Source organism: Haemaphysalis longicornis, unplaced genomic scaffold (assembly GCF_048455015.1).
Source record: "Haemaphysalis longicornis isolate Haplotype H1 unplaced genomic scaffold, Haemaphysalis longicornis Haplotype H1 scaffold_9, whole genome shotgun sequence".
In the NCBI taxonomy this organism is placed as follows: domain Eukaryota; kingdom Metazoa; phylum Arthropoda; class Arachnida; order Ixodida; family Ixodidae; genus Haemaphysalis; species Haemaphysalis longicornis.
The window spans coordinates 98,451,886-98,467,198 of record NW_027526460.1 but is presented as its reverse complement, the minus strand read 5'-3'; the positions used below and the strand labels follow the sequence as shown (position 1 = coordinate 98,467,198).

Genomic DNA, 15,313 nt, shown 5'->3' with positions numbered 1-15,313 from the left:
ACTTAGTTGGAATGAGAAAGTGTACTTCTGATCCCGTGCATTTATTTTTACAAGCAATTGAATACTACGTCTCATTGTTAATGTACGTTGATGTTCTAGAAAATTATTCATTTCTAACGTACATGGCGATGTTATACTTACTAATCTATGCCATGTGGACTACATACCCTAAATTTATGGGGAATATAATTTTTAGAACCAATCTACAAAGGAAAAAACTTTATTCGTACTGGGGCGTAAGAGCACAAGAAGTATCAACATATAAATAGCTTCAAACTCCTGTGAGCCTGTAACCGATATTCTATATATTGTTGGTTGGTGCAATTTTTTGCAAGCTTAAATGGTGATGCACAAAATGTCGAAAAGCTGATGGGACCCAATTGTGGGGCCTTTTAAAACTGCCTGTGAATTTTCAGAGACCGGAATTGTCTATCCGAGAATGATCAGTTCAAGATCGGATACTGGAGAAAAAGTGCTAAAAATAAGAGAAGACCTGACCCTAAAGTTAATAAGAAGCACCGTATTTTCCGAGCAATTTCTTGTACACACAACCGTCGATGGAACGCCAGCTCGTTACGTTGTAAGTTGCTTAAGCTGCAAGTTACCATCTTTTACTTCAGTTACTACGAGCGCGTGTGCGACGCTATTTGCTGTGCTGCCTCCCCATAACAGAAATAAAGCTATGCGAACTGAAATTTTTTTTTTAAATGTTAAGTTATTTTCAACCAGTAACAGGGCAGAAACGCCCGCTGGAGTCTACCTCAACAATTCATCTAACTCCTATCGTGAATTCCTGTAACCATACCGTGTTCACTTGAATAAGACATTTTGAGACTGCGAGTTTCAACCCTTATTGAGCTCGCAAATATTGCAAACATGTATTGTTCTAAATACAAACTAAATTTTGTTCCTTTTTTGTACTAATTTGTAGAACACAATATACAGTGTTTTTATATATCGGTTTACGGGCAACCATTCGCGCATTTTATAAAAGTTTTTGCGCTATCAATTGATGCTTTTTGCACATAATTCATTGTTGAAGAAAATAAACTATTGCTTAGAGGCTTTCCGTCGCAAAGGATTGTACAGCCCGACAAATAGCAAACCCTTTATATGCTTCAGTTTACCCATTGCTTGACCAAGCGAAATCGAATTTTTAGCATGCATGGTGAGTTTTAGTTTCATTTAAGACGATTTTCACGAATTCAGCAGTCATTGATTGTTCACTGCAGTAGGAAAGATGCCCAGTTGCAGCTCTGATCCCCTATTTTCCCTTCAACAAGGAGATACCACTTTTTTGCTATTCACAGCTATACGGTGTTCTTTTTTTTCTGCTTTCAGCGTATTCCATTGACAAATTAACATTTTAATTGCACGCGCGGACCTTCACGGTAGAATTTTTTGGCGAATCGGGTGCGGTCGCAAAACACACTGCGTCAGACGCTGAATGCCCTTATCGCAGTGTATTTGGCCCTCACAAATGATATGATCGTTGAAAAAAGGCTTAGAACGCTAATCTAGGGATAATAAGATTGAGGCACAATACTGAGAATACCCAGATACATGGGTGGCTGTAAAGCAAAATTTGTTGAAGTAGTGGTAACTGAGGGAGCACTTTCAGCCGTATTGAAAATTCCCCATATATCTTTCGGAGCTGACGACGCTCAATTTTTACGGATTAACGTTCGATACTGTAGCGGACTTCTTCACGCTGAACGTCCGCAAATAAGTCGTTTTTTTTAAATATCCCAAAACATTTATTTATACCTAAAACATTTCTTTAGCATTCAGTTCAGTCAGACAATAACACCATTTTCAGACGAAGGCTAACGGAAAAATAGAGACCAGTTTTGCATGCCAAAATGACAAGACTGCCAAGAACAAGACAAACTGCGAAGTGAATGCGATGAAGCTTGACAGCTTCCAAAATATCACAAAGGGTGGCGACACTCTTCCAACAATACCGCTACTTACACAAACATTTGTTTTCCGGATGGTATTCGAACATAACCAAGGTAGTGACTTTTTTTGTTGTTTTGTGTTACATATTAGGCAGCTTTAGAATACCGAAAGCCGGCGTTGGGGATCCCCAAGAAGTTAGGGCAACCCAAACGCAACGGGCACGAGCGCGGTGAGTTTTAGAAGACCGGCGCCCCCCCACAGCCCACAACAGGCTTGCATTTTTCGGGTAGGCTCGGGTCAGCTCGGGTGAAAGAAAGCGGTGGAAAAATGCCCGCCAGGTGGGATCCGAACCCACGACCTCCAGAAAACCGGCCTGGCGCAATAACCACTGCGCTACCGACGGGGCTATTTCCCCACCACTTTCCCGGGTATTTATGTTAAGGTTATTATGTTTATGTTATTTTTTCACCACTTTCTTTCTGACTGAAAAAAGTCTACATCTCCTTTTATGACATACCGCATTCCCCCTTTTTGCTTTCCGAAGTTTTCTTGACTGCCAACCCTTATTCTGTCTTAATTTACCGAGCCCCTAATTTCCCATTTCTGATTCGCTACATGCATAGCGAGGGCCTCTGTTCTGGTAGTCTTGGTGCCAATGGTAGCTTAAGAGGATTTAAAGCTCGTCGACTACTCTCGACGTGTCGTAGACCCTCGAGTCACGGCCCGGGGGTTAAAAAGAAGGTCCCGTTCACCCTGAGTATTCCGAGTGGTGCTCGCTACCACCCCCATGTGCAGGAAACAAAAAATACCTTCACATAAATACCCAAGAAAGTGGTGGGGAAACAGCCCCGCTGGTAGCGTAGTGGTTATCGCACCAGACCGGTATTCAGGAGGTCGTGGGTTCGGATCCCACCCGGCGGACATTTTCTCACCACTTTCTTTCTGACTCGAAAAATTCTTCATCTCTTTCTATGACCTACCGCATTTCCCCCTTTTGCTTTACGAGGTTTTCTTGACTGCCAAGCCTTATTCTGTCTTAATTCACCGAGCCCCTCATTTCCCATTTCTGATTCGAAATGGAACGAAAGAAAGAAAAAAAATTAGCGGCAATCCACCCTGTGAATGGGATTGGAAAGCAAAGCTGTAAACGGCACCCACAACGATTACCCATGCGACGTCACTTCAATTCACTCACGTACGTGGCTCTACAAACAGTGAAACCAGAGAGAAGTGAAATGCACTTAACCACACCCTCTATTACTTGAAAGAGATATTCTTGGTAAGGTTAAATTAATGCATGATGCATGAACGGTGGTTGGTTGAGTTGTATTAGTGAAGCACATTAGTGGAAATTGTTTTTTTATAAAATTAAATCTAAAACCTGGTGTTAGTCGATCTCACTTCTCCGTCTCTGCCACGCCGACGCAGGCGACGAGATCGGCGGCAGAGACGAAGGAGGAGCAGGAGGAGGAAATACTTCTATACAGATTTCTGAATGGCCCAGAGTTCGGCCGAGGGGAGTGGTTCCTTCTTCACTGTAGCCCATATTGAGTCCACGCCGCCTGTGTTCTGTCCATCAGCTGAAGCTGGTTAGACAGATCTTGTTCTGTAGTTGACGGAGAGAGAGGAGGGTGCTCAGGGTTAAAGTCGCACACCCCTATTATATGGCGGAGTTCCTACTTCTGAACAAAATTTACACTCAGCGTCGTAGCGATTCGGGTGCATTAAGTGAAGACGCGTCGGGTGTGGGAAGGAACCGGATTGTATGAGCCGTAGGGTAGTTTGTTGTTCTATGGAAAGGTCAGGGTAAGGAGCAGGTAGGGTCTGTCTCAGAAGGAAATAATGCTGGCAATAATGCTGGGTGACTGTCCTCGTGCAGCTCCATAGCACGGGGCGGGGGGTGGGGTAAAAGTGCCGGCTTGGAGAGCGTATTCGTTGCCCTCCATGGAAGCGTGAGCGGGCGTCCAGGTGAGCTAAATGGAACCATTTTGGGAGTGCTTGGTGGGAGTGCTTGGCGCAGTGCAGGTCGGGACACGAAACCCGACTGGTGATTCCGGCAGGCTTGTTGGGAATCGGGGACTACCTTACGAACCCCTAGTTGAGTGAGAGCCAATGCGATGGCTGCCTCTTCGGCTGCCGTCATGTCTTGGGTCTTTAGTGACGCACAAGCAAGGAGGCTGGTTCTGGTGGAGGTAGCCACGATGATGGCATACTGCTGCCCGCGATATTGGGAGGCGTCTGTGTAGATAACTGCATCATCCCCACCGAGGGTGGTGTTGAGCACGAGAGCCCGTGCTTGTAGGCGACCCTCGTCCTGTGAGGAGTCCATATTTCTATAAGCACGAGCATCTTTAGTTCTTGTCGCCAAAAGTCCAGGAGTACATCAAGCGGAGTGACGTTCTGTGCTGCCCAGCCAATCTTGGGAAGGATGGGGTGACCCGCCGCAGTTCTGCTCATTTGGAGGTCCTCGATAGAAATATCGCCCTCTATCAGCTCTTCGAGCATGTATAAAAGCCCGTGCTAAGAAGCGTCTCTGTGGACGCACTCAGGAAAAGACCAATGGCCTGCTCAACCACCTTTATAATCATTATATAAAGCATCTTTATGTCCTCCTTGCCGAGAAGACAGGGGGTTGACGCAAGCGATTCGCGAGAGAACAAAAGCTTGAATTAATCGAAAGGTATCGGATCCCTTGAGGCCTGGCGTCTTGGTGGCAACTCGCCCGATCATGTGTATGATTTGATTCATGCTGTGTTTGAGGCGCTGCAACGATACGTCAGTCTTGGTGTTAGCCTGGAGATGTAGACCCAGGATCTTGATGCTGGGGCTTGGAGGGATGGCCTGGCCATCAAGGAGTATTTGAATGTGTTCCTTGAGGTGTCGTTTGGCGTGAGGTCGGGCGACAAGGGGCTGAGATTTCTTACGTGAACACTGGAAGCCACAAGATTTAGCACATTGTCGTACTAGAAGTGAGATGCTATGGTTTGGTGCGAGCTTCCTTTAATCGCTATTACGTGGCCTTCAGCGAGAATGCAGGGTTAAACCCGTAGATGTGCTTGGTGAGTGCCCCACTTGTCTTCCCTACCTCATCGTGGGCTCGTAACTAAATCGGTAAGACAACGGGTTGTGGCTTTGCTACTCTGTTAGTTCCAGGTTCGATTCCTGGTGGTGCCAGTAAATTCTTTTATTTGTTCGCGGGAGTTTTCTGGTGACACCAACGGTCGCGAAAGAACCCTTGGGGGGTAGAGGTAAAAAGCTTTGCTTTAAAACACGCGCCCAGATTTTCTTTCGTTCTCACGTAATTAACAACAAAAAAAAATAATGTAACGACACTAACGGTAAAAAATAGTCTAACCATTCCCCTATGCCTTCTTTGGTGTTGTAGACTGCCGGCATTTCTTTGTGTATTTCCTAACGAGCCCCTCATTTCCATACTGTAAAATCATGTAACTTTACTCTGATGAAGGCAAGTCCCGTTGCCGCTACGTAAGTAAACATTGTTTCTTATTGAAATTCGAAACACCCCTTTTTCTTGTGCTAAATCAACTATACGTGGCCCTAGATTAAACATGTTAAGGTAAAGGAAAAAATTCGTTGAAGCCATAGTTCTGACACCATTCTGAAGTGTGTGTTGTAAGAGCGAAAACAGCTCGAAATATCGTTGTACAATGTAACACGTTTTATTCTGCTATACACACCATTTCCGCCCGGCGTTCCCTTATTGGAATTTCTTCTTCAGTTGTAGCCCGTTCGTGAGATTGCCGCACAGTGTTCACCTAGGTGAAAGATTGAACCTCCGAAGCACTAACAAACACGCGGCCATACCTATGCTTTCCCAGATTATACTGTGATTTTGTTACTGCTGCACCGTGAATTTTGGCACTGCGAAAGCCTGCTGACAATCCCTGAGCTCCTGCAGAACTCTACGACCGGCAGCAATTGGGACATCCGGATACTTTTGTGCTGCAGTGCCAAGGCTGCCCGCTCATCCGGAGGATTCCTGGAGTAGGAACCACTCCCACTTCACCGGGTCAATCAAACATTTTTTGCTCCTGCAACCTCTACGTTTTCGCTGTTCCCTTATTATGTTATAATATTGCAAAGAGACAGGAACTCCAATATTTTTCCGATCCATCCAAAATTTCGTAATGGTTGTGTCATTTCTGTCAGGTTAAATTGCACAAAGGCCTAGGCTGCCGTTATCGTCTCGTGGTGAGCCCAAGCGAAAGGCGGAGTGTGCTTACGTTACATGTATTCAAATCTGAAAATGATCATCAAGAAACCAGTTACAATTGCACGTGATGTCTGTGTTCACAGGTCAACGGGGAAGATGCAGAAGCAAATCTATACCATGACGCCGAGACAATGTCTTCACTGCACGTCTCTGAAGAAGACGGCCTTGAAATTGTATGGACACTTTGTTGTAATTACTAATTTAAAATATTTCAGCAGCTAAAACTAAGTTAGCCAAGTATGAAAGCATTCCAGCCATCGCATGGTTCCTTGAGGAACCGTGACGTTATGAAAAAGACAACTCGCAGGGAACTCTGTGCAACAAAAAAGAACTTGCTTATGGAAGAAGCTGATTGACTGATTCATTGTAGGGTTTAACGCGCCGACGCAACGCCGGCGATGAGGCGCGCCGTAGTCGAGGGCTCAGGATTAATTGTTACCACCCGGGGATCTTTAACGTTCGCCGAAATCTCGTACACACGGGCGTTTTTGCTTTTCGCCTCGATCACAAAAGCGGCCGCCGCGGCCGGGAAACGAACTCGACACCTCGGCCTCAGCAGCGCAACGCCTTATCCACTGAGCCACCGCGGCGGGTTTAGGGAAGAAGCTGGGTTGGGTTGTAGAGCAAAGTGCTAGAAAAGACAAAATATTAAAATAGATGCTGCCCCAAATAATGCTAGCAATTTTATTACCTGTCAAGTTGCTTGTGCCCACAAGTGTGCACATCAGAATTCTTTGATACTCCATTTCAGTTTGTAGCCGTTCAGTTCACTTGTGGCTAGAATAGTTCTGGAGTTTTTTCGACCAGTACCAAAATAGAAGGTTTCTACAGAAACCTTGCAATTTTGTTAGGGTGGCCCTATTCGTTTACAGGGCCTAAAGAACAGATATTACTGCACCATTAATACTTTTTTGACGTCAGTAACACCTATTTCTTTAACTGGGTTCGTCTCTGTGGCAAAAAGACAACTACGACAAAATTTAGGGGAAAATATGTACGCGGAAATAATTGCCCATAAGCATTCATAACCAGTGCACTTCGCAGACATGCTTAGTTCCGGACAAAATTTGCCAGCTTTTCTTGTCGTGCTGCCTAAAGGGACACTGAAGTGATGTGTAAACCTTCTGGGATTACGTGAGCAAATTCACGTCTGGAGTCCCTAGACCATGTTTCGAACTCCCCAAATTTATTAAGTAAGAAAATCAATCAAGAAATCAGACAATCAATTACACAGTCAATCCGTGGCATCTTGTCGTTTCAGCTGGGCGTCTTAGGCCATACTCTACGAATAAAGCCAGCACCAGAGATCGCTCGTTCACTAGATGGCCACATCGCTCACGTGCTGTTCCATGCGGACGAACCTGACCTGCCGGTGGAAGAGGAACGCAACGACTATGGTCAGTGTATTCGCCTGTTCATGTACCGGGTCTATTGCACGTGTAAGTGATGCCGTTTTATTTATGTTTCAAGACGCAGATGGTGGATAAATATTTTATTCAATAAGTGTTGCAGAAAACAAAACGGCTATTCAGATATTAGTTGCTGCATGCCTTACCTTCTAATAATTTATGGTTGGAAGCGTCGTTCATGCTTTGTTCAAATTGTCGCCGAGAGGAGCTTGATCCCAATTTTGACTCTTATGTGTCACGCTCAAATGTGTCAAAGGAACCAACTGACGCTGTTTACGCGTTTACCTAAAAGTTGATAGCCGAGTGTATCAAAAGCAATTGCTACCCCAAAGGTTTTTATACAAAATACCGAGTTATGAAAAACATTTTCGCGCAATATTTTCGGTCGGAAATCAAGGCGCTACATTTAGCGACCCCGCACGGGAGTAGGCTCTTCGAGCTAGCATATAGGACTGCACTTGAAGGACAAGGGTGAAAAAATAAACAGTTTCTGCATCACTAGAATTTTAAGACAATGCGAGATCATCAGGTGGTCTTTGTTTTCATGGGTTTATGCTTAAGGCGGGAGGGATAATATTGCTATTTTTGTGCAGAAAGTTTTCAAGGGAAACAATAAGTACACCTCTCCGTCTAACGATGATGATGGTTCAACGCGAAGATTTCTCGTCAAAAATTTTGTGGTTGTTGTTTGAGTTTTACAAACCACAATGAGTATGTGTATTCCACCAAATGCAAAAACGTTTTTCTACAAGCTCCATTCTTCCACACTTCAAGTTAAAACATGGCCGCGCGAAAAGGAATGTCTATTTCTCGGTCGTACACTTGTCGGCTATGCAATCAACCACAGACAATTGATCATTGTTTTGTGTTGTGCCGGGACGCTGTGTTCTTCTGGGATGTTTTGCAGCGGACACTAAAAAGGACTTGACATCAGGTCGTACACCATTGGCTTCTTGCCATTTGAAGATGGTAATCGGATGTTATTTGACGTTTTTGTTCTCCTCGGATTGTTTAGCTTGTGGAAGTGCCGCATGACTGATCGGCATGTGGAACCCCCTAAGCCGACCATGTGCATTTTTCGGGAACAGGCGGCATCGGTGCGGAGCGTTTATGCTGCGCAGAGTGATCCACCAGAGTGGCTGCCTCTTTTGTATGCGTGCGTTTGCTTGCCTGAGTTTTGAACTGGGGCCGATCTTTGTTAGACTCATGTCCTTATCTTTTGCGGCCTGTTAGTGTTTATAATGTGTGTTAATTATCTTGACTGAGTTTTGCTAAAGCTTTGCTAAAATTTCCATGCATTAAAGACAAAAATATCGAAATTTAGTAATGTAATGGACGCCTGCTTCATACCGTAACGGACCCCGGTTCAATTCCGGCCACCGCCAGCGTTTTTTTTCTTTCACTTCACTCACGATCATTCATCATCATTGTCAAAGGAAGTTGGCTTTCCTTCAAGTTATTTTTGTGTTACAGACACATCAGTGAGAGCACTAAAGCTTCGCCTTGAAGTAAATTTTGTATCTTTTCAAATTATCAGTTTTTGTTCGGAGTTCTCGTAGTCCACTTTCTTCTTGGGGTCATACTTACCAGACAAAATGGCAACAGTAATCTTCGCCATAATACTGATGAAATCGAAAATATAACCAAGTCTTTCTCCGCAGGTGTTCCAGATTTCGAAAAATATGGAGAAAAAGCGTCGACGTTTGCGGACGAGTCATCTTACGCAGCATCATCGGACGTTCCAAATGGTACGCTGCGTGCGGCAAAAGATTATGGGGGCATTCTACAAAGTGAACCCATTTTTCGCGTGAAAGCACTTCCTCTCTGACTTCCCCTGTCGTTATTTAGCTAAACGTTCGCTTATTGTTTATGCAACGACGTAATACATTTACGGTCATTTATCTCAGTTTAGGCCCACTTCAAGACTTCATAATTTGGTGTATTATTCCGCCATAACCACTCACCACAGACCCTATACTTGATTCTGTGCAAACCTTTCGCTTTTATGGCTGAGCTTAACACACCCGAACCAGAAATTCAAGCTTAAAAGATAGACACTCTCGCGTAACATTTGCAAGTCGCTTCGCTAAAGCCAACAGAAGTGGCAGAGCTCGGAACTGGGGAGTTCCACTTGCTAAGGCATGGTAGCAGGTGACGCACTTCGAATGTACTTATCTGCGAGGTCGCACACCGACTATCTTGGGTGTTGAAAGCAATGCGTTTTGTTTGCCCTGCCCGTTTGTCGTTCTGTCCCCGTTTTATCACGGTCTACAAATGAACTGAAACAACCAAATAAGTTTAATGTAAAGACCAGACAGCAAGCGGTTACAGGCATTCCAGTAGTTTTGTATAAATTACCTGGGTCTACCATGCCTGACGGAAATTTCTGAAACGGGTGCGAAAGGACGGAAGTTAGAAAAGAGAGAGACAGTCAACATTAATGCGGTTCTACGAAACGTCAAAGCTGTCAAGTGCGGAGCAGTGATTCGCTAAAAGGGAGGGCTGTGGCGCCCTCTCTTTGCTGCTTTCAGTACCACCCTGGTGTTGATACAGCAATCAGTGATGAGGGGGCGCCGTAGCTCCTGAACAAGCATGTAAAGGGACTGAATTTTGTTTTTATTATTTTTTAGTAATAATGCGCTAATTCATGATACACTTCATTTTTTATTTTTGTGTACTTATTTGCGGCCTAGCAACGGCAGCTGTCGTGGCAACGGCGCAGCACAATGATCACCCCCCAACACTTTGCATACAAAAAATGTGTGCCTGGGTTCCTCAATGCCATTGAGATCGGCTTCGTAACGCGAGCGACCCAGGTTCGATCGCAACCAGGGGAACCGCAAACCTTGCATTGACCCCTAGCCTCTCTTTTCTTCCCGGCCTACCAGACAATACCACCATTTTAAATTTACCACATTGTTCGCCCGCACAAACGCTCATAAATATTCATTTTCTACGCGAACAAAATATCTGACTGGAACAGTGTGCTTGTCCCTGTGTTCAGTTCGCCAAATCTGCATGCATCAATTGATCAGCCTTTTCACACGTAGACATTTTTTCTCGTTGCCATTCTTTTGTTAGCCTTAGAGATTGTATAACTACATTTGCCTGATATGCTATGTTTTTATCTTTCCACTCCAGCTTGAGCCGAATTCTGGCCTGCAGTTTTGCCTAATAATAGAAAAGCGATCTTTTCGAAGCCTCTGTTCGGGTGCGTGTCACCGCGGTACGCGTTAGTGTGGTGGCTGCAACGATCATCCGGGCTTCAAAAGTGCCTCGCACTGAAAAATCAACACTTGCACACATAAAAACACCATATATGAGCAACGTGCAGGGTATTCCTCCCCTCCCTGCCCACACAGTCACTTCCCACATTATTCGGTGTGGCCACAACAGGAAAACACATGTCTTGCTTTCTGCACAGTTAGTCATTGCGTCTTGTAATTTGAGCTGCCTCAGCTTGTCAGCCACGGCCCGCGAAGTGTCCCCACCGTCCTTTGAAATATATCCGCAACGCCTCATAGGTTTTACGCTGCCTGACACCATCAGTTAGGAAGACACCTAAATTCACCAAAAGTTCCCACTGGCGCCCTTTCCCTTCAGGAACTTAATTGAGAGGCTCCACACTACGACAAAAAAACGTTGCCTAGTAACGCTATTTCTTGAGTTTCGTCCATGGTTGTCACATTTGGAGAATTTTCATCGTACAGCCGATTTTGGAAGCTCGTGGCTACCCAAATTTACGTGTGAAGATTGGTTTCTTTCCTGCTTTTTTGAGCAATGGTGATTTCATATTTTTTCACAGACCTTCCGGCACGTTACTTCACAGGAAAAAGACCCGATACGGGCTTTTTGTGCATCTCAGCCCGGAAGGCGAAGGACAGAGCCAATTAACAAGCATTTGGGAAGATAGTGGTAATCTGGCAAGGTAGATAAATGGACCTGGCGACCATCAATACATACCAACAACCACCGCTAGGTACCGGCATAACGGGAAACGTATAGCGCTGGTTTCTTAATATCGAGGACCTGATACCAAAGACCTGATACCGGCAGAACCTTCAAGCGACGCCGCCGATCTATAGTGCGATGTTCAGGCGCCCAACGCGTTCTTGAAGTTCTATGCAGAGTGGTAGGAAGTGTTCACGACGATGCACAACGGGCGCATGAATGTAAGCATGCAGAGAAAGTAGCGAATAACAGTGTGCGGCAAACGCACGTTCTGTAACTATTCACATTCTTTAAATGCGTAGGATAAACTTACATATTTAAGCTTTCTTCGTAGTCAACTGTATACAATTGCTCCTTTTTCGCGCCATAGCAAATCAACAAAATTTGTGATTCAGGGGGTTACCACTCCGAATATATGCCTTTTTTTGCACGAGGGCAAGCGAACAGGAGTTGCTAGCGTCGCCCTTCTGAAAATCGCCATTTTCCTGGCTCATTTTCAAATCTTCAATTCACGGTGGCGGCTCTTTTCGTCACTCTCAGCAGTTTTCTGGCGGCATTTTTTCCCGAGGACCTGGCCACCCTAGCTGCGACATACAGCTACCACCCATGCATGCCGGCGGCTGCAAACACTAGCATATTTATTTTTCGGTAGCTTGTGCCCTTAAAATTTTTGATTGATTGATTGATTGATTGATTGATTGATTGATTGATTGATTGATTGATTGATTGATTGATTGATTGATTGATTGATTGATTGATTGATTGATTGATTGATTGATTGATTGATTGATTGAAATCTCTGACTAAAATGGTACGTTCATTAACCGTTTTATAAAGCGCTCTACATTTTTGCGGGTATCTGCTGCCCACTTGAAACGCAACCCTATGCTACGCTTGAAACATCGGCATATTCGTTTTCCGATGTTCCGCTCCCTTTATTCACACGCTTCACACCTAGTTTCGCGACGGCAATCTTGAAAATGGGTGCATCCCAAATTAGCAGCATGTCTGCTTGCTTCGCGGCAAATGACAACTGATGATGGTCTTTTGCCGCCCCTGCCGCGTAACTATTCCCCTCTAACCTCCATCTCAACAATCTCTGCCTTACCCATCTCGCTCCTCTTATAACAAATGCAGTGCTGGTTTGATCCGCACAATTCAATTTTCATGTGTTCGCCCATTTCGTGCGACGTTTGTTGGAACCTATTGTCGTTGCATTTTCTTGGAGGATTCTCATTAGAGGTAATCTGGCCTCAAGAATCTGGCCCCAAGGACCTCGAGAATTACAGACCCATCAGCCTACACTCAGTTGTTTACAATCTGTTTACCAACATTATGGTTAGCTGCATAGGTGACAGCCTAGGTTCCCACAAACCCAGAGAATAGGCTGGGTTTAATGATGGGTACTCAACCATGGATCACATCTACGTCGTCAATCAAGGAATAGAAAAATTCGCAGAGCACACCAAGCCCGTTTACATGGCATTCTTAGATTACGATGAAGCTTTTAAATCCGCACTAGCCGCATTCGGACCAGAAGCGCGAAAAGACCAGAAAATAGGGGGAACCTACACAAGATTTCTGGAAGATATATACAGGGTGATCAAAATTAAATCGACAGGTTTTTCAAAGTTAGGAGCTTAGCTTTACGCGAAGACTACCTCTACAGTGAGGATATGCGCCAAGGGGAACACAGAATGTGGTGGTAACTACTGATGTCGGTGCCTTAATTGCTTAAATTTGAATAAATAACTTTTTAGTGGCTGCATAAGCAGGCATGTTTGTATTTAAAAGTTAGACGCCATCGTGTTTCTACGCAGTTTCACTTGGCAGAAATCTTCTAGCGTATTCGTACTCCGAGATATCTAACTCCGAAATTTAATTGCCGTTCGCATGATTACGCATCCTAGACACCGAAATCCGGCGCAAAGCTCCTCCTTTTTGTTTTGTGTTTCGATAGCGGTTCTGCCCACTGCAGATACCGATAACGCCAGCCAAGACTGAAAGGGTGCCAGTTATCACTTTTGTCTATGCCTCCACACCGTTGCCACGCCACGAAATGGAGCAGCTTTGCGCCTGCCTCCACTGTCTAGCAAGCGTAATCAGGCCAACGGCAATTAAACCTCGCAGTTCGATATCCCGGAGTACGGATGCCCTGGACGAATTCGGCCAAATTAGACTGCGTAGAAACAGTATTGCGTCTAAATCTTCAATACAACACGCCTGCTTACTGCAGCCGCTAAAAAGTCATTTATTGAATTTTAATTAAGGAAGCCTCCGAAATCAATAGTTACCACCTCATTGTGAATCCCCTTTGGCGCATTACTTCACTGTAGCGGCGGTCTTCGCGTATATCTAAGCGCTTAATTTTTTTTTAATCGGTCGACTTACTTTGATCACCCCGTATAAGGAATGCACCGGCAGGATAACCCTCCCCAAGCAAACGATAAATTTATGATCCGAAAGGGCGTAAGACAGCGAGATACCATCTCTCCAAAACTATTCAGAGTATGTCAGGATGGGCTATTTTAAAAGCTTGACTGGGAAAATATAGGATGAAAGATAAACGGGAAATGCTTGAGCCGTTTGAGGTTTTCGGTCGACATAGTCTTGCTGAGTGGAACTCCGGAACACTTCAAACAATGCTTAAGGAAGTATGACCAGAAAGCACGGCCGCAGAGCTACAAAAATATGAATAAATCGAAATTAATGATGAATAATCATGCCAAGAACGCCTTCTCCAGCTTAGCAAACGAAATGCTGCAAGTAAAAGAATATACCTACTTTGGACAGATGGCTAGTGCTGACTCCAGGAGAGTGAAATCTGGCGGAGAATAGGTATTCGTTGCGGAGCGCACAGCAAGCAATCAATAACAACGAAACGCAATCTACCTCTATTACTAAAAAGAAAAATCCGCAACCAGTGCATACGGCCGGTTGTGACATGCGGAGCTGAAACTTGGCGCCTTACTAAACAACCAGAAATCACGTTTAGGTAGGTTCAATGGGCCATGGAACGAATAATGTTAGGAGTAACAGGAGTAACACTCAGAGACAGGAAACGAGCTACCTGGATCAGCAAACAAACTAGAGTTGACGATATCATAGTTCAAATAAAGTAAAAGAAATGAATTTGGGCTGGTCATGTGGTGAGACGAACCGACAACCGGTGGAGAATTAGGGTAACAGAGTGAATACCAAGAGATTGCTCTAGAAGGGAAAGGCCAATAACAATATTAAGGGGTGATGATGGTTATGATGATAATGGTGATGATTATGATGATGATGCATAAACTTTGAGTCGAGGTGCTAATGTAAGGGCACCCGCCCGGCGGGAGGCTTCCTTAGTCCGGGATGCCTTGGACTGTGATGGCCATCCGTGCTCTCTCCACCAATCGTCGCTCGTGTGAGAGGTTGGAGCTGGTCAGCAGCTCAACCCACTGCTCATAGGTAGGGTTGGGGTTAGAGGTGGGGGTAGGGGATTGATGGCACTTCTATGGGTGGCTGGTTGGGGGCACGATTTGCATGTGGCAGGGTATAGGGTGGGATACATGGAATGTCGAAGGGTGTTATGACAGTAGGAGTTTGTCTTTAGTCACCGGAATGTAGTAGCTTCATCGCGAGAGATGTTGTGTCGGATGTGTTTTTCTATGATGAACAATGTTGCTATGTCGGAGGCATATACCACCAGTCTTACTCGTTCGCAGAGCTATTGCCTGTATATACATTTTAGGGATGCAGAAAACTAAAGTAATGATCAATAACCTCGGTACAGCACAGCGGTTTGAGGTAGGGGGCGAGGCCGTGAAAGAAGTAA

At 44.8% G+C, this 15,313-nt stretch overlaps 1 protein-coding gene across 1 annotated transcript in view; it reads left to right on the top strand.

The window, feature by feature from the left end:
• LOC144153322 (venom metalloproteinase BumaMPs1-like) overlaps positions 1-15,313 on the top strand; it is a 61,718-nt gene that overhangs the window by 593 nt on the left and 45,812 nt on the right. Inside the window, exons 2-5 of the mRNA XM_077684973.1 lie at positions 417-580; positions 6,220-6,309; positions 7,398-7,533; positions 9,207-9,335. Of these exons, the coding sequence (XP_077541099.1) occupies positions 417-580; positions 6,220-6,309; positions 7,398-7,533; positions 9,207-9,335 (519 nt within the window). The remainder of the gene's footprint in view (positions 1-416; positions 581-6,219; positions 6,310-7,397; positions 7,534-9,206; positions 9,336-15,313) is intronic.